A 26,636-nucleotide genomic window follows, 5' to 3' on the forward strand; every position below is an offset into this window, starting at 1 on the left:
TGGGTAAAGAGCCTCCAGTGAACTTGAGGGCCCATTCCACCAGGGCAGCCGCAACTACGTGGGCTTACAGGGCAGGTACGTCACCATTGAACATCTGCAAGGCGGCAACCTGGAAGAACCTGGGAACCTTCATGAGGCACTATCGACTGGATCGGCTAACGGAGACCGATCAGGACTTCGGAAGAACTGTCCTAAGGGCAGTTAGCCCACCCTGAGGTTGGTGATTGATTTCTTGCTTATCATCTCAATGTGTACCTGTCCTGGAGTGTTATTGGAAAAACCAGGAGTTAGCTCACCTGGTAACGACATTTTTAGTAACACTCCAGGACAGGTGGGGGTACCCACCCCCATATATATCAAATATTGCATGATATACATGTTATGTTATATGTTTGAAAATGTAATATTAGGAGTTAGGTTTAGTATAGAGTTCCTGTTACTTGATATTATACTGCCTGACCCTGGGTCCATCTTTAATTTATAGAGAGGCTGAAGGATATTTCCTGTTCCTGGGAGGAGCCAAGTCTCAATGTGTACCTGTCCTGGAGTGTTACTAAAAATGTCGTTACCAGGTGAGCTAACTCCTGGTTTCATTACGGACAATATTTTGCAATTTCAGCTTTACCTGGCAATTTTTTTTATTGCTTTGACATATTTCAGATGAAGAAACCATAAAATATTAGACAATTATCTTAAAATGTCAGCTATACACTACACCTTTTTTACTGTGCTGCCCTTTGATGTATTTCAGTTTTTTTTTTTTTTTTTAATGCACTTTTAACTGACGGGACAAGGCCCAAAGCTACAAGTGTCAGTTTAGAGCCTGTAGCATAGGGAGCTGGCCTTGCATGGGTTAACAGGCATTACATTGCAGGACTTGTACTTCCTCCTCTGTAACCTGACTCTGCAGTCTCCTATATAAGAATATGGCTATGAATATTTCCCTGCAGCTTGCTGGAGGTGGGCTGCTCCACACAATGGGGGTCCTGTGCGGCCTTGAATTGATGTCTCCCTGGGTTTAGGAAGTGAATGAATTGAGGAGGCGATGGGGCTGGGCCTAGGATGCCCTTGCAGCGCTGTCCTTGGAGGGGATTGAGTGAGGTGACGGGGTGTGTCTGCCATGTAATGATGTAGTCACAGCTAACAGATCTAAACTAAGGCTGTGGCCACTCCTCTGCCTCACTCCTCCAGCAGCAGCCACACTGAGCCCATCTTCCTGCTTCCAGCCACAGCCTTGCCTCATGTATGTATGCTGACCCCAGCCTGGCTCCTCACTGCCATGGGGGGTATCTCATGAATGCCTGGACTCTGTATCTCTGCTTGTTTCAGCACTGTAAGGGGTTAAGCCTATCCTTTGTCTCCTTCTCTCGCATTAGCAACCTGCGTAGCAACCACCATGTCACCCAGCGAGGACCAGTGTGTCCTCACTGACCCCAGCAACCTCCTGGCGTCTGTCCCTAGCCTCTGATGTCCTGGGACATCCTGATTGTTGGGCACTGGCTCCTATGGGTACACTGACTGCTGCTTCTATACCCTACACCCTCCATCCAGCCATTCATTCACTGTATTTTATATGGATGCTATATTTAGTATTTCCAATTATGGTGGAGTCTTCAAGGGGGGCTTCTGTACTGGTTCCTGGCTGTAGAATGTTAACACGTTGCATTCTGTAAGCATGTAGTGTCCTGTTGGAGCGTTAGAATCCGTCACAGGCCTCTTTATTGTCCTACGTGTGCTGGAGGCTTGCCAGGACTACACGCCTGCATTTAAAGGGACTGCCTTTAAATCATCAGTGACAGTTGGGTTTATGTTCTAAATGGGGACTTTACACACAGCCATGCTGATGCCAATGCCTCACCTCTGGAATTGCATTGCTTGTCTAGAACCGTATTTAAGTCTCAGGTCCTTTCACATGATACGTGATTAAATTGCAAAAATTACCATGCCACCCCTGTGCTGTGCCCTCATGCCTCCTGCCACTCTGACCTCAGATCAGATTAATTGTTCTATGGGGAACATGACTACTTATGTATGTAGGGCCCACCTGGCTTGGTGTTAGGGGGGGGGGAAAGGGCAGAGGGAATGCGCTTTCCAGTAAACTTCAGCAATATCCTGAGCCCAAAAACACAGGCAACGTAACAAATGTACACGAAGGATGCTGGTTTTTAGGAGCCATAGCCTCTTAGATACTCCCCTGGACTTAGTCCTCGCAAGAAGGGCACTAGTCTACTTTAGGGGACCCAGCAAGAAATTCCAGTTACATGACTGGGTGGACGGCACCCCTTGCAACTGCTAGGTTTCCAATAGGTTGGTTTTTAGTAGGAGGGCTTTTGGGTCTCTTGGTCCCCCTATACCTTGTGGTTTTGAATCACCCTGAGCTGCTTGGTTACTGTGTTTGCAATAGGTTGTTGTAAACTATGCCCACATGATTTGGACCATCAAAATGCATTGTTCTGTAAGTAGGTAATGTGACCAGAGGCCTGTTCCTTATAAGGTTTCCTACTGGGTCCCCTAAAGTAGACTAGTGCCACAAGTGTACTTTTTTGGGGAGAAAATAGTTTGTTTCCACATGTATTCCCCCACCCTTAAGACATATCCTACACTTTGGTCACAAGAAGCATACTTGTGCTTCATCCACCCAAGCTCCAAAATTTCCCTCAATCGCAACCACTGCTTCCCACTCAAGATCTTCACCACCAGTAGGGATGGCCAATTCCAGCTTGCTTCAAATCTTGCCAATCCAAACTGGCAGCAGGGTGCATTTTGATAGGCCCAATGCCATACTGCAATTCCTTTCTTGCTAGAGCAAACTTGGTATGTTGCTGGCTATCTCTATTCTCCATTCTGAGGTTTGGCATTTTACAGTTGGTGGGTCTAGACCATTGATGCACCTAGCATTGGTGAGAGTGCTCCGAGGTAACATTGTATGGGGTTGGAGCTAAATGTGTCTTAAAGTTATTTCGTGGGCCAAGCTGGGGATTTGCCAGTGAGTCTTTCACCAGTTTGTGGGGTGGGGGAGACCTGGCATAACTGCACATGACAACTGTAGATAATCACAATTGGATCTTTCCAAGGTGACTGATGTGGGGAAAAAACAAGCTTTGCTGACATGTCGTCTCTACTCTAGAGGAGGCAGGTCCACAAAAATTGGTCGTCAACCAAATTGGCTTCAGTGAAGGGGATTGGGACAGATTTGGCAAGCTTGGGCTACTGGTTCACAAACTGATAATTACAATCCCCTCTCCAGCCCACCATGCGTGTGTGTGTGTGGGGGGGGGGGGGGGGGGGGGGAGAGGTCGGCCGAATAGCAATTTGGGTTCCATGATCTTCTGACGGCACCCAAATCATTCATTCAATGACAACTGCTATAGCTGTAATTCCTATTAGTCTATGGTGGCGCCCAAATCTCCTGTGCTCTTTACTGCACTCACTGGGATTCTGCCTAGTGTCCTTAGGCTGAGGGAGACCCTAACTACACATTGGACGCAATTCACAATCATTTTCCATATGCAGAAATGCACTTGCAGTAAATTCACGACTGAAATGAGACCATCTTGACATTAAATTTTAAACACGATTTACTGGATGCGTAAAATTGTACACCTTATTTTCCCACAATCAAAATTCACAAAGGGGTGCATTATTTCTGACTTGACTACCCCCTTTCTCCCCCCCCCCCCCCCCCCCCTCACCTACTAGAACTTGGTGATATACTTTGCCTCCCATTGACTTAAATAGTCTGGAGCCTTGAGTGCTGTGTTCACTGGACATTTATTTATGCCACTCTTTTTCCGCATGTTTACTATGTAATTGCGCATGTTTCCACAATTTTTTTTACACATTGTTCCCACATGCAGAACATTTTTAGTAAATGTGGAAATGATCACTGGCGGTAAATCTCAACGCATGGTTGTGAATTGAGCCCATTGTCTTGAAAACAGAGAGGCACAAATCTAGAAGCATAGCACTGCTGACAAGTCCCAGTACTTGTAGCAGGTTTTTTTCAGCTAGGGTTTGTTGTTCTGCAGTCCTAGCATGCAATAGTTGGCAAACTGCATTAGTTTTCCTATAGCTGCTAAATATCCTGCGATCTGTTCCATACCTGATCCTTTTTAGGGGGTGCAGAGGCCCTCCCTCAACTGCAGTATTAGGTCTCTATTGGTCCTGTGCTCATAATAATCACGTCTATAGATACTTTGAATAGTAGTAATAAACAAGCTGTTCCCCATCCCCTTCTTGCACCTCAGACACTGTGGTTGCCATTGGCATGTTTTGGTGCGCCGTATCCATGGGCGTAGCAATAGGGGTTGCCACCGCATCGGGGCCCTTGGGCCAGAGGGGCCCCAAAGGGCCCTCCCTCAACTACTGTATTACCTCTCTATTGGTCCTGTGCTCATAATAATCACTTCTATAGATACTTTGAACAGTGGTAATCATTAACACAGTTCCCCATCCCCTTCTTGCACCTCTGACACTGTAGTTGCCATTGGCAGGGATTGCTATGTATAGAGTGCTTGGGGATAATCAGTAACAAGCTGCTCCCCATCCCCTTCTTGCACCTCTGACACTGTAGTTGCCATTGGCAGGGATTGCTATGTATAGAATGCTTGGGGGTAATCAGTAACGAGCTGCTCCCCATCCCCTTCTTGCACCTCTGACACTGTAGTTGCCATTGGCAGGTTTTGGTGCGCCGTATCGATATGTATAGAGTGCTTGGGGGGCCTCCAATGTAAAACTTGCATCGGAGCCCACAGCTCCTTAGCTACGCCACTGACCATGGTCAGATTGCAGGGCACCAGTAACAAATTGCCCGAATGTTCTGATGTCACATGGCAGCTTTGTAGGCCAAGGTACAAGCCTAAGTGTGGTTCAGACCGTCTAGCTGTTATCTACAGGCTGCACTACACTAATCAGCTGGGCCTTCCAGACCTCAAAACTGAGCAGCTGTGTGCCAACCACCCTGTTTTTAGCAACATGCATCCTTCAAGTATTCATGCCAGCACTCCACACTTCAGACAATGGAGACAATTGGCAGTAGTGATGGTCATGTCTAGGAGGACTCATGGAGAAGCAGGTGATTAGTTCAGTTGGGTGATATGGAAGTTTCTGATTTGTTAGTCAGAGCTGTGGGCCCCGATGCAACTTTTACAATAGGGCCCCCAAGCACTCTATACAACAATTAATACGGCGCACCAAAACCTGCCAATGGCAACTAGTGTCAGAGGTGCAAGAAGGGGATGGGGAACAGTTTAATGATCACTTCTATAGATACTTTGAATAGTGGTAATTATGAGCACAGAACCAATAGAGAGCTAATACTGTAGTTGAGGGAAGGCCCCTTTGGCCCAAGGGCCCCGTTGCGGTCACTACCTCTACACCCCTGATAACTATCGTAAGCGGTAGAAACTACATGATTTAATAACAGTCGCTGACAGTCATCCATGTGAACGGCTGTAAAGGCCACAAGCCTCTGCACCAGTGCTATTTTGAAAAGCTTTCAACTAACCACAGAACATGGTAACACAAACAGGTGTTCACATGCTAAATATTTTTAGCTTTGGGGCTGAAACTCCCAGCAATCGTTTTAAGCCGCATCTACACGTGTCGATGCGGCTCGATTAGCCGCCGGATCACCTCTTCCGCATCCTCGGATTCGATTACCTGCCGGCACCGCTTATCTTCCACACGATTCCCTGCCATTGTCCCCTCGCGGGTATCGAGCAGGGAATCTGCAGTGAGGAGATCCGTCCTGTCGGATCTTATCAATCGAGCCGCATTAGCGGCTCGATAAGGAACATCTACGCATGTAGATGCGGCTTTAAGTCAGCCTTGAGCCGCAGCAGTGTAAAGTGTTACCCTTGACAACCACCTCAATCTTGGAGCCCTTGGCAGCCAGGCCTGCATGAGACGTGCAGACTGGCACATGTGAGGCCTCAGAATAAAGGGACTTCAGTGAGGCCTGAAACAAGATGAGTCAGTCTGTAGACCTCATTAGGATGTGACGGGGAGCACAGCAATAATGGCCGCATCTCGTATTACAATGGCTGCATGCGTCGCCTCTCGGTAGCGGTGATCTGAGGGAATCGGAGACGTTGTGTTTTGAGATGTTTCATCACTTGCATGAGCTGGAGATGTAGACTCAGTTCCTGGAACTATTTACTGTACAGGAAATGACATGTGTAGATATGAGTGCAGAAACATCCCAGGCCTGCTGGAGGTTATTCTAACGCCTGCGCTCTACACACTTCTGTGGTGAGACTCTTGTGCAAGGTTTTTTCTTTTGCATGAAAAGCCAGTTTCTGTGGAGAAACTACATCAATTGTGTAAACGCAGCCCACGCCAGCTAATAAAATCAGTTCTTAAAGCAAACCTGCAGTGAAGACTTGTATGTGTAGTGTGGATAATAGAAAATTAGGTTTTTTTTTTTTGTTATAGCTTTTAACACTGCATCACTGTCATATCTACAGCTTAGAAACCACACTCTGCCTGTAGGCCTCTTGCACAGTGTGACGTTAAAGTCGCACGTTAGAAAATATTTCAATGTAGACTAATGCGCAGCAATGGTAAGTGTGCAACATTCTCAGTGCACATGTTGCGTTTGTGTAGCGTTATTAGATAGTGCTGCATGCTGTGCATTTTATACACATTAGCTGCGTTGGACTGTTTGCACATGCTCAGTAATGACCTGGAGGCATACTTTTCACTGCCTGTATGCGACAATAATGGGGCATTAAGTTGCATTGCAACTTTTTGGGGTGTGATTTGCGTTGCGACTTACGTTGCATCAAAACATAACGTCCTACTGTGAAAGAGGCCTTAAGCTATAAAACAAAGCCGAAATAATGAGCCTTTGAACATTCCTGCAGTAAAACCTTATAAAAGCTGTCTCAAGTGCTTCAGAAAACAGGACTGTATTCAGCCAGAGAAGCTCTTTTGCATAGATGAATTAAGTTTAACTTCTGTATTAGAAAACAATAACTTTTTTTTTATACTAATGTTCTATTTCTTAGCTGTACTAAAGATACAATTTATCATAAGTTTATTACTTTGCAGTAATCATGAGGCATTGTGACAGATTCTTTACTGTAGCCACGTGTCTTGTTTCTATGCTCAATGCAGTTTGAGTGTCAAGCTAGCAGGCTACCAAACATTATTTGTCTGACCCCATTCCTGTAGCCATGGGGCATGTGACAGTTGACATGGTGTTCCTACTGGGCTCCATCGCTGCCAACACATCACATGAGAATCCCTAGAACTGGTTCTTGCATCTCTTCTAGGAACACATCCCTCATATCTGTAGAAGCTAATGGGAGACCTAGTGTCAGCATCTCGCCGACTCATCTGTGGTGTCTGCCAATTCTGTTGAGGGATTGGGACAGTCAAATGTGCTTCCTGCCTTTCGGCCCAGTTCCTACTTGTCATGCAAACCAAAATTGCCCTTTGACACTCAAAAGGTCAAACCTTGTGGTGATGCTCTGTATCAGGGCTGGGAATTTTATAGTGAGCCTAATCGTGTCAGGTGAAAAAGTGGCCATAGCAAATGATGGGCAGATTCAACCAGGAGACAAATCCCTATCTGATTAGGTCTGTCAGCTTCCCATACACTCCAATTTCAGCATGAACCATCATGAATCAGCCTGATCAGGCCTTGATGCCGGCCTGATTCTGTCTTTCCCCGTCAAATGTGCAGCATACTTTACCTGTCGGTGTCTGATGCTGCCTCCGTACATGCGCCCCATGTGGCGGCAAGCGTAGCGTGGGCAACATCAGCCTATGTGTACCCTGGCAACCACATGGGGCGTACATACCGAACACTGCCAGTGCAGGAGACTTGTGCGCTCAGTGAGTAACTTCAGCGTCAGAACATGGAGCTGAAGTTGCTTATAAAACACTATAATTCCCCAACATCCATGGCGGCCTGGAGGGGGCATAGTATTTAATATTGATGGGAATTTGTGCAGGATCAGCCATACAGGCTGTATCCTGCACCCAAGTCTTCTGCGCCAATTCCTCTCATGCATACCTGTATGGGTCTGCTGCTGGCTCCATCCAGTGTCGGGTTTTGCTTCATCCTGATATTGCTCAGCATTACTGCCACGCTCCTGATTTGGCCCGACATCTTGCAGCATGTCCGATACATGCAACCAATTTTAGCCTGAAATTGGAAATGCTTTTGGGGCTTTTTTTTATTGAAACTTTACTTCCGGTTTGGACAAATGTGTGCCAGAGTTCCATAAGTCTTGCTGAGTGACATCTAGAACATGACAGGACGTCACAGAACACATGCCGGTCATTGATATGAGCTAAATTGTTCCTTGTCCCAACCAAAATCTTGGTTCCTTTGTGTCCTACTGAGATCCTCTCCCTCACATTTCCTCCATCTGACGATCCCATCACTGAACTGCATCCAGCACAATCTATTGTTGCTGCCTCACCTCATGATTGAAGATGGAGAAGTCAGTGTTCAGTCATTAAAGAACCAAAGTCCATATTTAATCAAGTGTGGCGCAAGCCTAGCATGCTCCTCCTCCACTAAGCTAGGCAAACAATTAGCTGCTTGCGTTCTATAGGGAACAACTTAATTTAAAAAAGTTCAGGGGGTGACTGGTCACTGCAGGACAGAGCTGCTAAAGTTTCTTGTGGCACATGTTGTGCCCCAGTCAGACACTCCTACTCTATAACCAGGGGTAGCCCACGTGTGTGTGTGTGTGTGTGTGTGTGTGTGTGTGTGTAAATGGCTGTTCCTCAGTCTAGGTAGCCAAGGTGACCCCTCCCATATAGGGCATCTGTCAGTTGGAATATGTAACCTTCTGATTCCTCAACACTAAATGCAGATAAACTGCAACCTGTAGATAGTAGCAAATGAGCAATGACCTTGTTTCTGCAAACCCAGGATTTTCGGAGGGGGTGGAGATGGCATTCCTAACAAGGTCTCTCTCAGCTGTGCACAATATATGGTAGGACATATGACTAAGGTAGGATTAAGCTAGGTACACATTACAAGTCTTTGGAAAATGAAAGATCACAGATCAATTTTACCCCCTTCCATGTAGTATGAGGGCATTCCTACAGTCAATTCTATTGAGCTACGGTGACAAGACGTCCCGCCTTCAGGGTCCACTGTCCCAGGATGCCTTGCGTCCCGGGAAACTTCCCTCTTTAAGCAGCGGGACGTCCCGGCCTTGGACTCTGGCCACCGTAATTGCAACTTGCAGCAGCATCTATTAGACGCCCCGCTCCAGCCTGTATAGTGTTCAGCAGGGCTACGGGAAGATGGCATCCGAAGCCCTGCACTAGAGACTGTCAGCAGTACAGGGCTTCGGGCGCCATCTTCCTGTAGCCCTGCCTGTTGGCACGGGAGACTGCAGGAGGAAGATCTCGGAGGAGAGTTAAAGGGGTAGAGGGCTTCAGTGAGAAATGCCAGTAATTGGCTGCTCAAGTTAAAGTCTGCAGGATGAGGCCTGGCTCCATGCTGGAGGAAGGGGGGGGGGGGGGGTTGTTCTTTCAGGTTATTGGCATGGCATTTCCTACCTGGAATCCAATTATACTGTATTATGAAAGTCTTCCCTAACTTCTCAGACCATCCCAATTACAAATCTGATGCAAGTCATATTTGGTCAATTTTCCAAGAGGCAGATTTTCAGCTCACAAGGCTGTAGACTATTATCTCATAATGGCAATCAGCTGATGCAGCCACTCTTGGTACATGACCTGTCTGTAAACCAACCCTTGCTGTGCTATGGGGTGGCCTGTCAGCCAACATGCGGTCTCTATAAACCTCAAATGGCTGGCTGTGACCTGCCTGGTATGAAGAATATCTGACTTGCAGAGTGAGGTGAACTCTCCTGTTATCACCTCCCACTTCCTACAGGCACCTCCCACTTCCTACAGGCACCTGTCTGGCAAAGAACAGGAAACTATGCCCGCTATGACTTGTATCTATCCACAAGTAGTAGAGGGGTATCTAGTGCAGGAGGCTTGCACTTTCTACCCTCTCCTGACTCCAGGGGCTGACAGAGTACATAGTCATGTCACGGACTATGGTAGGGATTGAGTGAGCCCCCCCCCCCAGTCTCCTATAGTCTAATGTCCTTCCATATTACAGTATTTATAAAGTGCTGCAGAAGATGTCAGTACTATATAAATACAAAAATATGGTGGGACATCTGACTAGGTAGGATTACCATATTTTTCAGACTATAAGACCCTCCTGACTATGAGACGCACCTCAGTTTAGAGCGGAGTTCCCCAACCCTGTCCTCAAGTACCACCAAGAGTACATGTTTTGTAGAAAACAAACATTCACAGATGAGGTAATTAGTGTCTCCGCAGAGCGGATTAACCACCTCTGCAGGTTTCTACAAGACATGCACTGTTGGTGGGCCTTGAACGGGGTTGGGGAACACTGGTTTAGAAGACAAAAAGCAGGGATCCTAGCAACATCGGCACACCCTCCTGGTGTCCATACACCAACTCTTACCTGCTGCTTGATCATTGCAGACCTGCCTGTCCACTCTACCCAATGCATATATCTGCCATGTACCCCCTTTCCCTGAAATTAAGACATCCCCTGAAAGTAAGCCCAGCAGAAACTTCAAGCGTGCTTGACATGTGTAAGCCCTAGCAGCAGTAAGGGGGGAGAAAGTATGACAACTTGTTTCTCCACTGAAGCCAATGGTCTTTCAGGCAGGACCATAGTTCTGTCGTTGGGCCAATCACTGCACTCATTGCTGCTCAATAACAGACCTGGTCCCGCCTACAAGATCAGCTCCAGTAGAAACCTAAGTAGCTGTACTCCTTCCCCATAGGCTCAAGATTGGGGATACAGCAGGGTGGAGCTGGGGAAGATTAGGGGGACATTGTAGGAAAAGGGGATAGTGCAACATGGAGCTATAGGGTAAGAGGATGCAGGGGATGTCACAGGACAGTAGGACAACATAGGGTTACATGGGTTTAGAGGATAGAGGGGGACACTAATGGTACAAGGGGGACACAAGGTGAATCCAACAGAGGAAGAGGTGGCAGAGTGGGGAAGGCAGGACACACAGCACAGGAACTTGTGTCCATAGAAATGACATCTTCCTCCCTCCCCCTTCCCCCCCACCCCCTTCTCAAAGTTCTAACAGCATTTGGAGCAAAAATGAGTTTGTTTGTTTTTTTTGGGGGGGGGGGAGGGGGGGAAGCCCTGTAGCTGTGGTCACAGGTTTTGCCTAACTTCCATACTAGATCCTTGGTTGCATATTCCCTGATGTGGCTGAATGGAGTAATGGTTAAGGGCTCTGCCTCTGACACAGGAGACCAGGGTTCAAATCTCGGCGCTGCTTGTTCAGTAAGCCAGCACCTATTCAGTAGGAGACCTTGGGGCAGTCTCCCTAACACTGCTACTGCCTATAGAGCGCACCCTAGTGGTTGCTGCTCTGATGCTTTGAGTCCGCCAGGAGAAAAGTGTGATAAGTAATCTATTCTGATGCTATCCAGGGAAAACATTTTGTATAAATGCTGTTCATAAAATCGAGCATATGTAATCTAAAGGCATAGCAGGTATGTCTGTCATGCTATCATGGCTACATAGCAGAGAAGGGTGGGGAGGTGTGATGGGTCTGCACACTGTTCTGCATCTTTTGAATGGCTTTTGGGTTTTGTTTCAGTCACCATGGCAACCCTTAAAGAGAAACTTCTGTCATCTGTTGCAAAAGACCCAACTTCCATTCCCAAGAACAAGGTGACCATCGTCGGGGTTGGTCAAGTTGGCATGGCGTGTGCTGTCAGCATCCTGGAGAGGGTAAGTGCCAAATATAGCAGCTATTGTGGAGCATGTGACAGGTTTTCCCTGCAGGGGTGACCTTGATGAGCTACATACCAGACTGCACTGAGCTGAATGCTGTCAGCACTTCTGCAGACTGAACCACTCAAAGGGCTGGTGCACACCACAAAAATTGCTAGAGTAATTGCAAAATCGCTGCAAATAAAGCGAAGCATTTGTGAAGTGATTTCAGGCATGGGCCTAGGGCTTTCCTGTCTGCTATGTATTACAATGACCTGTAATGCTGCAGACGATTGATACCACATTTTTTTAATTAACACTGTAATAAACTAGTCCATTGAAGGACTGTAACCTAACCAAAAAGCAAGAAATGAATGTCTTACAGTATATTGTTTGGTTTTCCATCCAGTATAACTTTTTGTTTCATATAAAACTGCTATAGTGAGAAATTGAGGGGGGGGGCGGGGGAGGAGTTAGCCCAGACTTTACAGAAATGATCCGAATTGTGAACATAAAATGCAAATATGAACTCTGCCAACTTGCATAGTAACCAGGGCATTGACAGCCCCAAAGATGAGTGGCACATGCCTGCCCCTGGATGTCCCCCAGGCAGAGTGGAGGCACCCAGCATGCCCCAGAGAGGCATAACAAGCACCACATCATGGCACTACAGAGCACCAAGTATGGTATTACAGCATCCAGCATACCCCATAGAAGCACCATAACACCCAACATGAAACACAGCAATGGGTGATATGCTGGTTGTTGTGGTGCCTGCCTATGTGGTCATTGGGTGCTGTGATGCCTTTATGGGGGCATGCTGGGAGTTGTGGTGCCTCAATGGGAGGGGGGGCTTCATCCAAAATTTTGCTGGGCAGTCCGCCTTAGAGCACTGTTACGTTCATGTAAATTTGGCTCCACCCATGACCACACCCACATACAGGTGCATGGCCACACCCATCTTTTCGCTGTAGTGCCCTGATCTTTTAGGATCCTAGCAACAGCCCTGCCAGGAAATAACAATGGGAGATATGGTGCTAGCATTTTTAAAAGTGCAGAGGCTAAGCTAACACTGCATGTAACAAGGCCTTGCACAATCATCTGCAAGTTTTCATACTCTGAATTACTGCATAATTTTTGCACATGCTATTCAGAAGCAAAAGGGAGGAAGAGAGGTTATGCAAAGGACACAGTGGAGGCTGCAACTTGTACTATCCAGACCTTGATCTCTGCTCCTCCAGTAGGGATGATCAATGATGTGCAAATATATTTGATTTTATGCAAAATTATGTAAATTTGCATGCAGCTTCAAAAATGGACCAATCAAGTCCCACAGGTTCAAAATCATTGGTGCATATATTTGCATAAACGTAAATTTGCTTAACATTGATCATCCCTACACTCCAGGGACCTGTGATGCTGCTGTACAAGCAGGTGATGGCACACCTGTGGGGGTGGGGACTTCTTTCCTGGAATGCCTAAAAACTGCCCTGGATTTCAATATTGCAAAACCATGCAGAGAATGACTCCTTTCACAATTGGTGCCACCCTTTCATATGGATTGAAACACCATGGGGGTCCCCTGAAGTAAACCGGCAGTTGTGCAGAACAAATCTCCTAATACAAAGCCTCTTGCACATGCCATCCCGCATACTTTGAAAGCATAAGGCCCGGTTCACATTAGAAAATTAGCTGAGCAGATCCGGTCTCCACTTCACTGGATCTGGATGGCTCTGTACAGGGGTGCAGCTAAGGTTTTTGTGGCCCCAAGCGGACTGTAGCAAGTGGCCCTATCCTGCGAAGCGGGAAATGGGTGTGGTTATCCCGCATAAGTGGGCGTGGCCATGACATGTGGGTGGAGCAGGAGGGCGGATTGGGGCGGGGGCTGTTTGCGGGGAAAAATTGATGTGGGGGTGATTGAGGTGCGCGTAGCGTGCCGAAAGATGGGCGTGGCCATGACATTGTATGGGCGGAGCTTAACCATAGCACAGCAAATATAACCAACTATGACCATTAAATAATAAATGCAGCAACAGTTACCCCAGACACCAGAAAATAAAAACTCAATTAGGGCCACATTTTCAGCAGAAATCAAACGCAATAAGGGCACATTTTCAGCAGAAATCAAACGCAATTAGGGCACAGTTCAGCAGAAATCAAACACAATTAGGGCTGCAAAAAAAAATAATTTACTCACCTGGCAGGCTGGCACTGCCAGAAGTCTTCTCCTCTCCCGGCTCCTCAGGCGCGCAGTTCCCACGGAGCTCCCTCCCTCCAATCTCCCGCGCTGATTCATGCAGGGCCAGGGGAAGATGGCCACCCGAAGCCCTGTACTGGAGACATAGTCTCCAGAGCAGGGCTTCGGCGGCGGCCATCTTCCCGTAGCTCTGCTCTGCCAGCCCCGCAGGGCTGCGGGGGAAAAAGTGACGTCACGGAGCCGCCGAGGCCCCTAAGATCTTGAGGCCCCAAGCGACCGCTTGGTTCGCTTTATGCCTCGCGGCGCCCCTGGCTCTGTACACATTAGCAAACGGGTTGTGAAAACTGATCTGATTATCAATGGATCGGTTTTCACTGTTTGCCAGCAAATGCATACCTAATGGCAGAGGCTTCCTCTTGCAACTAGTCTACCGCTGGCCTTTATGTATTTAAGGCCCGGTTACCCTCGCTCACCCGCCCGGCTGCTGCACCCTCCCGTTGCTCGGGTTTGCGTCCCCACATCCCCATCCCCCGTGGAAAGGTCCATTTCTTCACTAGTGTGATTCTGTTCTCCATTGCCCCAATGCAAAAGCATTTTGTTCCGCTGGGCATAACTGTCCAGAAAATAAGGGCCTGCTGCGTGTTTTTTTTTTTGTGTATGTGTGTACCAACGGACGTACGCATGTGAACAGTCCAATAGGTTAACGTTGGATCCTTTCACATCCCTTCTGCTTTTTTTTATAGAACATACTGTACAAACAATGTGACCTGTGCCTAAATTGTCCCAAATCCACTGTCACGTGACTCCGGCTTTATGAGTTGTATGTCATCTGTGAATATTCCTCTTCTCAGGGCCTGTGTGATGAACTCGCCCTGGTTGACATCTTGGAAGACAAGCTGAGGGGTGAGCTGCTGGACTTGCAACACGGAAGCCTGTTCCTTAAAACCACCAAAATTGTGGCTGACAAAGGTAAGGTCTAACGGGTGTTCCCTGAATGGGAAGAATTTAGCCAATATTGGCACAAAATGTAGCCCATTAACTGCTAAGGGAGCATGCACTCATCCAATCTTACCACTTTCATTTAATACAAGGGCTTGCCTACACAATCAAAATCTGTTGGCCCTCATAATACATAGGCATGGTATCAAAATTGGGTGTGTACACCAACAGTACTGGAGAGATGGTCATGGCTACTTTGAAGCAAACCGGAAATTGTATTTTAAAATTTCACTTACCTGGGTCCCAGCCCCCTGCAGCCATCCTGTCCCATGCTGGTCCTCAAAGATCCTCCGGGCCCCTGCCACGTCTTCGTTCCCTCAGCGCCAAATTACAAGTCAACGGCCACTGGCCCTGGTCACATGCATCCTCGTTCATGCTAACATGCTCAGAAAAAAATCTCTACTGCGCATGATCCCGGCAACATGAGCAAGGGACATGCAGCCAGGGCTGTGCGGGGGACCGGAGGATCATTGTGTACCAGGACAGGATGGCTGCAGGGGGCTGGGAGAAGCCTCAGGTAAGAAGCTTTAAAAATAAAAATGGCTGTATACAAAAAATTCCTGACCCCTGAGACTCATTGCATTTTTTTTTTTCTTTCCCTTTCCAGACTATTCTGTATCTGCCAACTCTAAGCTCGTCGTGGTCACTGGGGGAGTCCGGCAGCAAGAAGGGGAGAGCCGTCTGAACCTGGTGCAGAGAAACGTCAGTGTCTTCAAGTTCATTATCCCACAAGTTGTGAAGTACAGCCCTGATGCCACCATCCTTGTGGTCTCCAATCCAGGTATCTCCAAAGCTATTAAAAGCATTGTAAAGTGTCTCCTTGCTACCAGCCTGCAGCTGATCCTGTTGGTGGATTCAAAGCTGAAAATACTTCTACAGATCCTCACCAAACGTTTTGGTGTCCCATTATGTCATGTTTTTTGAGCAAGAATGTTGGAAACCACAACCTGAAATGGCTTCTCCACCCCTCCATGTGACAAGCCCCCAACCCAGTGACTTGTTCTTAAGACATGCTAACTGTATTCAACTTTGGTTTTGTGGTGTGCTTGTTAAAAAAAAAAGTCAGTTTGCACTATCCCTATCTAAAACCTGAGGCACAGTGGGCCTGCTTACTGCTGCAAATGTCACTGCTTTTGCAATCTCCTTTTTCTAAAATGCAAAATATTATATATTCCACAGCGCCCTTTTTCATGCACACATTAGACTTGTGTCTCTGCTCCTAATGTGGTGTTTCTTTGCTGTACTAAACATACAGCTTTTGGATCCAGGCAGTCATGGGGCTGGCGCACACTGCAAGAGCTTTTTTCTAAAAAAAAAAACTCACTCCTAGCATTGCTTTGGCAAGAACTTTTAAAGGGAACCTAGACTGAGAAGGACATGGATTTTTCCGTCTTTAAAATACCAGTTGCCTGGCTCTCCTGCAGATCCTGTGTCTCTAATGCTGGGCATACATTGGTAGATCTGGCGGCTGATTAGCCGCCAGATCGACTCCCGCCGCGCCCGCGCAGATCGATTCCTGCTCGTCCCCTCCGGCGCTTATCTTCTACTCAATTCGCCGCTATTGTCCGCCCGCGGGTATCGAGCGCGGACATGTCAGATGATCGGACATGTCGGATATTATCAAGCGAGCCATCAGCGGCTCGATTGAAAAGCCTGCGTCGAGCAGTGTATGCCCAGCATAATGCTGGGCATACACCATACAATTTTCTGTTAGATTGCAAGATGGATTTTCAACATGTTGAACTTTATCTGGCAGGTAAATCTCTCTGCCAAGCAATTAGGCATTGTTCTAATCGGCAAGAGATAATTACCAGTCTCTGCAGAAAATCTAATTGCAGTAAATCTAAAGGCCCATATACACGTCTGATTTTTGCAAATGACCCGTGGTTTGGACGTCCAAAGGAAACGACTGGTCGTTTGGAGGTCAAATCGGGCATGTGTACAGTCCGTCATTCAGCTGATAAGACTGGACTTGAGCAATCCGCCAAGCTCCACAGATGGCAAATCTATTTCATGCTGAAATCTATTCACAATCTTTGATCAGAGAGGCTGCCTTTACTACAGATTCCCTCACAGAGGGATCTATCTGCTGGTCGATAAGGTGGCCATACACTGGTTGATTTGCCATCAAAACAGAAAATTGTATGGTGTATTCCCAGCATAATACTTTCAGCCACAGCCCCATTGCATGCAGATCAGGTGCTCTGAAGTCAGACTGGATTAGCTGCATGCTTGTTGCAGGTGTGATTCAGCCACTACTGCAAACAAAGATCAGCAGGACTGACTGGTAACTGGTATTGTTAAAAAAGAAACCTCCATATCCTTCACTTTAGGTTCCCTTTAAGTGCTTAAAACGCTCTTGGCAGGTGAACAAGCCCTTATTTGCATTGCTAACAAGCAAGAAGTATCATGACTTCCAGAACCAGGTTTACAACTCAAAAGCCTGTAGGCACAGGCATTCTGGCACCCTAAACTCTGCCCCTCAACTATGTGGCCACACCCCACGTAAGGTATTCTTCCCTCCCCTGACTAGATAGCCAGATCTTCCCCAGTATTTAGTAACCCTGTTGATCTAGGTACTAGATGTGCCCCCCTAAGTATGAGACCCAGATGTGCCCCACACCAGTATTTAGTAGCCCCTCAATAGGTAGGGAGATGTTTGGAGAGGGGAGCCGCCTCTCCTACATAAGACGCCTGTAGGCACAAGCCTACAGTGCCTTATGGTAAATCCAGCCCTGAAGACTTCTGCGTTATGAACAGGCAGCTAGTTAGGTGGTGTCAATTACAAGGCACAAGCATGGGGAGAGCATCAAAGCTAATGGGATATGAGCTGAAAAATGGTCACGATCTCTTCCAAAAGCCATACAGTATTTTGTTAGGCCTTCAACTCTGAACAATTTGTTGGTAGGGGATGCAACAGTGCACTTACTCCTGCTGTACAAGCGTGACTGGAGGAGGGTTTTTTGTTTTTCTCTGGTCAGTCCTTAGTTGCAACACACAACTTGCCAAAAACCACCATGTTGTAGATGTAAAACTCAAATCTAAGGCCTCTTTTCCATGGACTGAACTCAGTGCTCAGCAAGCAGTTGTGAGTTTGAGGAATTTTACTATCAACTATCTGTGGTAAAGGGGCTTAACAAAGGTTAATGCCTTCTGAAGATCAGGTGTTTGTTTTTTGCCTTGGGGGTCCTTTAAGACTACACTAGTATTCTAAATGATTGTAGCTATCTTCCTTCTCCTAAAAATGACTTTTTTTCTGTTTTTGGTCAATGACCCATTCATTGAAGTATGACAGAGCTAAAATCTATGAACTGACTGGTTTGGTTTGACCATCTTGTGATTGTCTTTCAGTGGACATCATGACCTACGTCACATGACAGAGCTAAAATCTATGAACTGACTGGTTTGGTTTGACCATCTTGTGATTGTCTTTCAGTGGACATCATGACCTACGTCACATGGAAGCTAAGTGGCTTGCCACCAAACAAGGTCATTGGAAGTGGCACCAACTTGGACTCCGCAAGATTCCGTCACATGATTGCTGATAAGCTTGGCTTAAATACTACCAGCTGCCATGGCTACGTGTTGGGTGAACATGGAGACTCAAGTGGTGAGTGACGAGGGGATGGGGTAACCTTTGCAGTTCTTGGAAGAGGTGTTTGATTAAATCCATTATAATCTAAACCTGATCGTGTCTGGCCTGCCAGACTATTGAAGGCATGAGCGTCTGGCTGATTCTATCTATAGGGATGGTTAATGAGGTGTTAAGTTAACTGTCACTTGGAAATCTTGAGTACTGCACTTTTATCAAGCTGTTACATTTTTATGAACTTATGCTGGGGCTTCATAAATATTACACAGGGCTGGGTAATAAATGCATACAAAGATGAGATGTAACAAGGTTATACAGCATAGGACAAAGCTGTATCTAGTTTTCCTTGTAGAAGATACATGATCATGTGATTATGGACTGGTTAGGTAGGCCATAGGGAAGGAGCACACAATCATGTAAAATGCACTAGGGAGGATCCTGCCAAAGGCTTGCAATCCAAGGGAAAGGGGTGAAAGTGAACATATTAGGTAGGGAGGTAGAATAAGTATTCAGTACCTGTGTGGTAGGCCATCTTGAAGAGGTGGGTCTTCAGGGCTTGCTTGAATGTGTAGGAGGGTGAGTGATTGGGGGGGGGGGGGGGGGTGGAAGGGAGCTCCAGAGGATGGGGGCAGCTCTTGTCTTGAGAAATCCTGCAGGCACTAATATGGGGTGGAGGTTGTTGGACTGGCGGGGCAGTCCTGGTGTATACCTGTGAACAAGCTCTGAGGTGTAGGTTTTGTGTAGATTTATAGGCCAGGCATAGAATCTTGACACTTCTCTTGAATCAGGTAGGGATCAGCATGTTGCTCAACCATGTCCAGCTAGCCTGTCACTAGCAAATGGCTATAAACTTTAAGGGTGCACGTTTTGGGTGTATGTGGCACTGGGGAATAACAGATCTTGGCCTGCAGGTGAGGATAGCTATGTTCCTATGCTGGAACTTGGATTTTAAAGGAAGCTGAGTGGTCCATTTACAATCATAAAACTCTGCAGTCAAACAAGCTGTTACTCCAGTAGCAGTAACTAGCCGAGAGCCAACCAATTTTCCAACCTACAGAAACTCTAGCCTAAACTCTTGCTCCCAGCTTCTTTCTGTAGAGTATTTAAAGGGGGGGGGGGGGTAGTTTATGATTTCCCTCCCCTCTTGGGTATCCTCCTCTGGGTAGCTCAGCAACTTATAGGAGGCACCCAGAATATAACTTAATCTTACTTCTATGCTCCATGATTTAAAGTTTGTCTTGCCTCCAATGAACAAACCATATAGGTTGAAATGATGCACAAAATAAGACCACGCGTTTCACCAGTACTGGCTCTCTTCCTCAGGACAATAACAAAGCACACAAGTCTTCAGCAGTTGCAGGTGTGGGCGCCTCATCTGGGTAGGGAGTCTCTCTTAGCAGGACTTTTCCAATCCTGGTTCTCAAATGCTTTACTCTCTCTGCAGTGCCCATCTGGAGTGGTGTGAATGTGGCAGGAGTGACCCTCCAGTCGCTCAGCCCTGATATCGGAACCGACAAGGACCCAGAACACTGGAAGGACGTCCACAAACAAGTAGTTGACAGGTAACTAATCTCTGAATTGCAAATCATAGGGATTGCTTCCCTAGCCAACCTGTCTGAAGCAGTGGCTACCACTAATCCCTGGATCTGATACTGGCCACACAGGAAAGGGTGCAGTGTTCATGGACTTCTGAAAGAATTGTGCCTTGAACTCTGGGTGTGAGGGGGAAAAATGGTAGCTTCCATAGGTTTTAACTACTCTAAGACCGCTCCACCAATGGACAACCTAACTCCAATTGGCGTCAAGTCCTGGAGCCAGCTACTGAAGGAGATCGCGCACAGGGAGCGCGCTCATCTCCTTCTGGGGAGGGGGGGGGGGGACTGGGTGGTGCTCTACCCCATCTTCAGTCTCCGAGCGGACTGTTGGCATGATCGCCGTCTATTTACATGTACAGCACTGCGATCAGCAGCAGCGCTGTACTGGACAGCCGTGTGACACAGCGGTTCCCCCCCCCCCGGGGGACAAGAGGGCCATCAGCTCTCATAAATAAAACATTTGTAAAGCATAAACCACATATTTATAAAAAACACTGAGCTCTGTTGGTGGTGGGGGGGGGGGGGGGTGAATCGCTGTTGTGCGGCCCTGCAGCTTGACCTTAAAGCTGCGGTGGCCAATTATGAAAATAACAGCCTGGTCTGTAGAGGGGGGGGGGGTGTTTACCACTGTGGTCCCCAAGTGGTTAAACAATACCAGTTGCCTGGCAGTGCTGCTGATCTGGTCAGTAAGGTCTAAATCGCACACCTGAAACAAGCATGCAGGTAACTTTGTCGTATCTGCTTGATCAGGTTCTATGGCTTAAAGGGACCCTGAGCTCAGCCTAAAATCGCAACTTGCACTTCCAGCCTCGCCACGCTCGCTGTCGTCATGCCAGCCGGTGTGAGTCCAGTAGTTCTAAGACTGAACCACGCATGCGCAGGACACTCATTGGCTGGCATGATGTGTAGTGGGGGCATGCACAGGCAACTTCAGGCTGAAGCTGCATTTCCCCCTCCCCACCAAAGCTCTGGGTCCCTTTAAAGTATTCAGAGGCAGAGGATTAGCAGGGCAGCCAGGCCATGTGCATTATTTAAAAGGAAACATGTCTGCCTCCATATCACTTTCACCTCTGGTTCCCTCTAAATACAGTCCCACCTCTTTATCCTGATGTCCTAGCTGGAAAAACCTGCAGCACTGGATTGCTGGTACTTTCAGCATAGAAATCTACTACTAGTCCAGTGATGGCTAACCTTGGCACTCCAGCTCTGGAACTACAAGTCCCATGAGGCATTGCAATGCTCTGCCTCCCTGAATTATGCTTAGAGCTGTCAGAGGCCTGATGGGATTTGTAGTTTTGTCACAGCTTGAGTGCCAAGGTTAGCCATCACTATACTAGTGTATAGGGGTGGTTTTTAATGTGCTAAATTCAACTACACCTACCGGTAACTAAGATTTCAAAACTTGAATTGCTTTTGTGTAATCCATATGTTGTGCAAAATCCTAAATGCAGAAGTTGAAAAGTATTTCTCAAATAGTAAAAATGTGTGCAAACCAGTTAGGGTAACAGGTCATTTTCCATAAAGACCTTGTAGATTGAACAATTGGTGTTTGACATTTTCAGTTCAGGTTTGTTTTAAAGGATAAACGCGTCCATACTTCTCCTGTAGTCCGCTTATCAAGCGTTCTCATCTCCAGTGTCCTGTTCATGTGATCAATGGAATTCTCCATTTTGAAAATGGCCATTATCCCATAACTGCTTTGTGGACGGCACACTGTAAGAGTACTGTAGGGGGTCGAGGGAAAATGAGCTAAACTTGGGCTTCTAATGGTCCCCCACAGACGTCCTGTGCCCGTGCAGCCACTCCCCAATGCTCCAGCCCCGCCTCCGGTTCACTTCTGGAATTTCAGACTTTAAAGTTGGAATAACCACTGCCTGCATTGCTGTGTCCTCGCTCCCGCTGATGGCACCAGGAGCGCACAGCGCAGGCACAGACCATACTGGGCCTGCGCAGTACGCTCCTGGTGCCATCAGCGGAAGTGAGGACATGGCAACGCAGGCGCAGTGGTTTTCAGACTTTAAAGTCTGAAATTCCAGAAGTGAACCGGAGGCGGGGCTGGAGCATTCGGGAGTGGCTGCGTGTGCACAGGATGTCTGCGGGGGGCCATTAGAAGCCCCGGGTAACTTCAACTCATTTTCCCCCGACACCCCCCCCCCCCCCCCTACAGTGTCCCTTTAAAGGTTGAGAGGGGTAGAGGGAAGAAAGTGTGGCTTCTGGGGACTTGATAACATGTGGTTCATGCTTTCAAACCTAGAGCTGGTCAATGAGATGCAAATATTTCTATGCTGTCCCACATCAGCTTGTTTGCTAACTTTCAGTTTGGAAACTGCCCAACTGGAGCAAGCAAATGCAGTTGATGCAGAGGGCATCTTGTTCTAAATCCTAGTAGCTTAAACTTCTGGCCATTTCCTTGGCCTCATCCAATGCAGCCTTCTAACCAATTGTTTCACTTCTAGTGCCTATGAAGTAATCAAGTGCAAAGGATACACCAACTGGGCTATTGGCATGAGTGTGGCTGACCTGACGGAGTCCATACTGAGGAACCTCTCTAAGGTCCATCCTGTCTCCACCCTCGTAAAGGTAAGTGGGTAACATGGGGAAGAGACCTACCAGACTGGAAGCATAAATTAAATATCCTTCGGGGGGGGGGGGGGGTGTAAAAATGTACACCCTGGTGTGAGTACAAATGGTAACTTTATTTATCCAACTTGCATGGTCAGGGCAGAGGTGTTACTTGCCAAGATGGGCAGATGTCCTGGCACCCTAGACTCCACCCTCCATGAACTTACAAACACCTGCTGCACCACAAGTGTGCTGGCTGTCACTTCATTACTTCCCTTGGCTGTCATAGGTAGCTACTTGTGCCCCTTAATACTGAGGTTCCTCTGGCTATCTAATGCTAAGTAGCTAGAGGTGCACTTGGCTGGAGGGGATCTCATCAGTGAAATGCAGAGAGCTGGGTGAGTAACCTCATTTACAGTCATCGGGACTCTGCATAGGGAATGAGGGAGGCACTTGGGGAGTGAGCCGCCTATCCATTAGATGCCTGTAGGCACATGCCTATAGTGCCTGTTGGTAAATTTCACCCTGGCTCAGACAGTAATGTGGCTTGTCTTGATGGCATCCAAATTACTATTACAGCTCACTGAACTGGGTTTTTTTTTTTTTTTTTTTTTTTTTTTGCCCTGCACCCAAATTTCCCAGTGCCAATTTTTAAAGCTGCTAAATTTCTCATTGTATGATAGCAAGCAACATACATTTGTATGTTGCTTGCTATCATACAATGAGAAACTTAGCAGCTAACTTACAATGTGACATGACTCTAGATCCTTAAGATCCTGAGGATCCTTCCTCAAGCACAAGACATCAGTACACTGGAGTGCAAATGATGACATTGTTGCCACACCACAAATGTAGTAATTACAAGAAAATAAGCCCCATTATTGATAAATGGGGAGTAATGTCAAGTTGCTAAGATGGAGGCCATACACGGACTTTCCTGTTTAAATCCCAGCAGACTTGATCCCTCAGGCATGAGATCCCTGGCAGATTTGAACCAGTCCCTTCCAATCTCTTGACCTAAAATCATCATAACAAATATAGGTTGACTGAAGGTGAAGCAGGAGCAGTAAATGGCCAAAGCTGTGGTTCACAACTTTTCATACGATTTCTATCGCTCAACAATCTGCTGTGTAGATGGGAATGATCTCTCAGAGGGATCACTCTTGCTGGGGTAAGTTGTGTGGGGTGTGGTGTTGGCTTTAATGAAGGCTTGTTAAAAATGTACAAAACCAAAGTTCCAAAAGCCCGAGCCAACCTGCTGGATTTTTTTTTTCAATTGTTAAAGGGGCACTATGCCAAAAATTGTAAAATGTGTAATTATAGACAAATGAGATTTATGGCTCGTTTTACTCTTGAAATGTACTTTTCTCCTATGTTGCTGTCACTTACAGTAGGTAGTATCTGCCAGAACTGACAGGTTTCGGACTAGTCCATCTTTCAAAGGTGGTTCTCAGCAAGGCTTTTCTTAATAAAAGATATTTCCTAAAACTGATTTGAACAATGATGCTGGCCAGCTTCCCTGCTCACTACAGTTTTTTGGCAGTTGGACATTCTACACTGCCACTCACTAAGTGCTTTTGAGAATCCCCCATGAAGAGATGGACTAGTCCAAAACCTGTCGCTTCTCAGATTTCTACTGCCTACTGTAAGTGACAGCAACATAGAAAAGTAATTTATGGCTGATTTTATGCTGGAAAAGTATATCTGTTTGCACATTTTAAAATGTAAATTTTTTTCACCATACTGCCCCTTTAAGTGTGTACTGAGAGGATTAAGGAAAAGATCCTTCAAACTACAGCGCATGCGTAAAAACCACTTTTAAATGTTATGCTTTTTGCATCATTGCCCACTTCAAAATTTTGTTTGCTTTATTGACCAATCGCTATAAAATCATTGCTCTGGTTGACCAATTGTTGTCGTGTATCTGCACCTTTACACATGGTCTGCTTAATTTTGGTTAATTTTCTAGTCTTGGGTGGACTGACCGATAACGCAAGCCATAATGTTACATTTTAGCTTTGTCAAGTGGAAGGACCTACTATAAAGATTCCATCGAAGTATAGAACTGGCCAAGTGTGTGGTTCAATGTTTGGTTTTCCTATTTTCCAGGGCTACTATGGCATTAACGATGAAGTCTTCTTGAGTCTCCCGTGTGTGCTGAACGCACAAGGCTTGGTGCAAGTGGTGAACCAGAAACTGACCGACAGTGAGGTCTCCCAGCTGCAGAAGAGTGGAGCAACCCTGTGGGGAGTCCAGAAAGACCTCAAGGACCTCTGAATTCCTCCAGCGTGACAGTCTTGGTCCACTAAATACCCTTCCGAATCTTCAGTCTCTTGTACACCGGTTTCTAGAGTAATAGTCAGAATAAAAACCTGGAATTGAACCCTGCTTGTGTGCAATTCTTAAAATATCACTTGCAAGACAGAGGAAACTAAAGATCTCAATCTATAGGATCATGAGGGGGGTCGGGGAGGGAAACGGCCAATCAAGCTATGGATTTTGTAGGACCTTCACCAGCTTGTAAACCCCTACACCAATACAAATGACACTTGGCCAGTGGCTGCCCATAACTCCCTTAAAATGAACCAAGCAACATTTTTAGCCCCAGGGCATCTCAACCGCACACTATTAAAAAATGCATGCTATGAATAAGTGGCTCATTACTAAACATTCCAATTTTTTTTTTTTTTTTTTTAAGGCTTATAGCCCTACTTCCATGGCCTGCTGTCCACAGAAGAGGCAGATAAGGACTGCTGTAACTAGTAGTAGCAATGAGCAAACATGTTTTCATAAGCTGGGGGGGGGGGGGGGATGGGACACTGTGCTTCAAATAGTTTAGAGTCACATGATTACATTCGCCTTTCCCTGGATAAATAGGGTGGATGGCAGCCCCTACAGCTATTAGAAACCAGGACAAGATTATTGGATCCCTTTAATGGAATATATAGGTGGATGTAGGGATCATCGGAAAGGGCAAATTCCGTTCCGCCGGAAATCGCGGATTCCGTCAGCGTGACATTCCGTTGCTATAAAAACTCTGCCGGATTTGTACGGAATTCCGGATTCCGCCGGAAAAATTATAATAATCGCAAAAGTAACCTTGTTTATCCTATATGGTAGCCCATAGACCCTATTAACTGTTCCCTTAGTCATTTTCCTCCCTTCCTTGCTACAAATCCTTAAGCAAGCTAATTTGGGAGTATGTCAAAAGCCAACTCACATTGGCCAGGAATTGAACCCAGGTCTAGTGCTCGGTAGGCTGCTATCCTAACTATTATACCACACACTACATGCTGAAACTTCTTGGAGCAGACTTACTTCCTCCCTCCAAGACACACATACATCCCCATAAAATCATTTAACAGCAACTGCATGCACAGTCTTTGTGGCACAATTGGTTAGCGCGTTTGGCTGTTAACTGCAAGGTTGGTGGTTCAGGCCCACCCAGGCATGGCCTTGCCTTTTGTGTTCAACAGTTGTCCGAAGAGAACCCCAGATAGCCAGGTAGATTCATCTCTCTAGTAGGGATGGTCACCGCTTTCTGTAGAATTGTATTTTCCGCAATTTTAGGTGGAAATTGGGTGTTCCGTTAGGTCGGAACAGAATTGCTTTTTTCAATCTGGCAGGATTCTGAAATTGCCTGTGAAATTCTGCCGGTATCCATATAATTTTTTTTTTTCCTCTTGGGTATATCACAATGGTACATGCTAGGCTGGCTTCAGCATGTAGCATTGTAGTGTGGTGGTGGTATAATGGTTAGGATAGCAGCCTCCAGAGCGGTAGGCCTGGGTTCTATTCCCGGCCAATGTGAGTTGGCTTTTGACATGCTACAAATTCTTAAGCAAGCTAACTTTTCTCTTGGATATATCGTAATGGTACATGCTAGGCTGGCTTCAGCATGTAGTGGTGGTGAAGTGAGCTACCTAC

General features: G+C 46.6%; 1 protein-coding gene and 1 long non-coding RNA gene across 3 annotated transcripts in view; one reads left to right on the forward strand and one right to left on the reverse strand.

Moving 5' to 3' along the window:
- Nucleotides 1-8,724, reverse strand: part of LOC137564460 (uncharacterized) — a 69,942-nt gene extending 61,218 nt beyond the window's left edge. Inside the window, exon 1 of the long non-coding RNA XR_011030603.1 lies at nucleotides 8,024-8,724. This is a non-coding gene — a long non-coding RNA (uncharacterized lncRNA). The remainder of the gene's footprint in view (nucleotides 1-8,023) is intronic.
- LOC137564459 (L-lactate dehydrogenase B chain-like) lies at nucleotides 1,135-25,092 on the forward strand. 2 transcript variants are annotated; one of them, XM_068278356.1, is made up of 8 exons: nucleotides 1,135-1,243; nucleotides 11,649-11,782; nucleotides 14,813-14,930; nucleotides 15,568-15,741; nucleotides 18,397-18,570; nucleotides 19,997-20,114; nucleotides 22,604-22,727; nucleotides 24,819-25,092. In XM_068278356.1, exons 2-8 carry the CDS (start codon nucleotides 11,654-11,656, stop codon nucleotides 24,984-24,986), a joined length of 1,005 nt encoding a protein of 334 aa, XP_068134457.1. In that variant the 5' UTR covers nucleotides 1,135-1,243; nucleotides 11,649-11,653; the 3' UTR covers nucleotides 24,987-25,092. The 2 variants fall into 2 exon arrangements, with proteins under 2 accessions (XP_068134457.1, XP_068134456.1); XM_068278355.1 differs by lacking the exon at nucleotides 1,135-1,243 and adding an exon at nucleotides 1,491-1,509.
- The last annotated feature ends 1,544 nt before the right edge of the window (nucleotides 25,093-26,636 follow it).

The sequence above is a fragment of the Hyperolius riggenbachi genome, chromosome 3 (genome assembly GCF_040937935.1).
Source record: "Hyperolius riggenbachi isolate aHypRig1 chromosome 3, aHypRig1.pri, whole genome shotgun sequence".
Taxonomy (NCBI): domain Eukaryota; kingdom Metazoa; phylum Chordata; class Amphibia; order Anura; family Hyperoliidae; genus Hyperolius; species Hyperolius riggenbachi.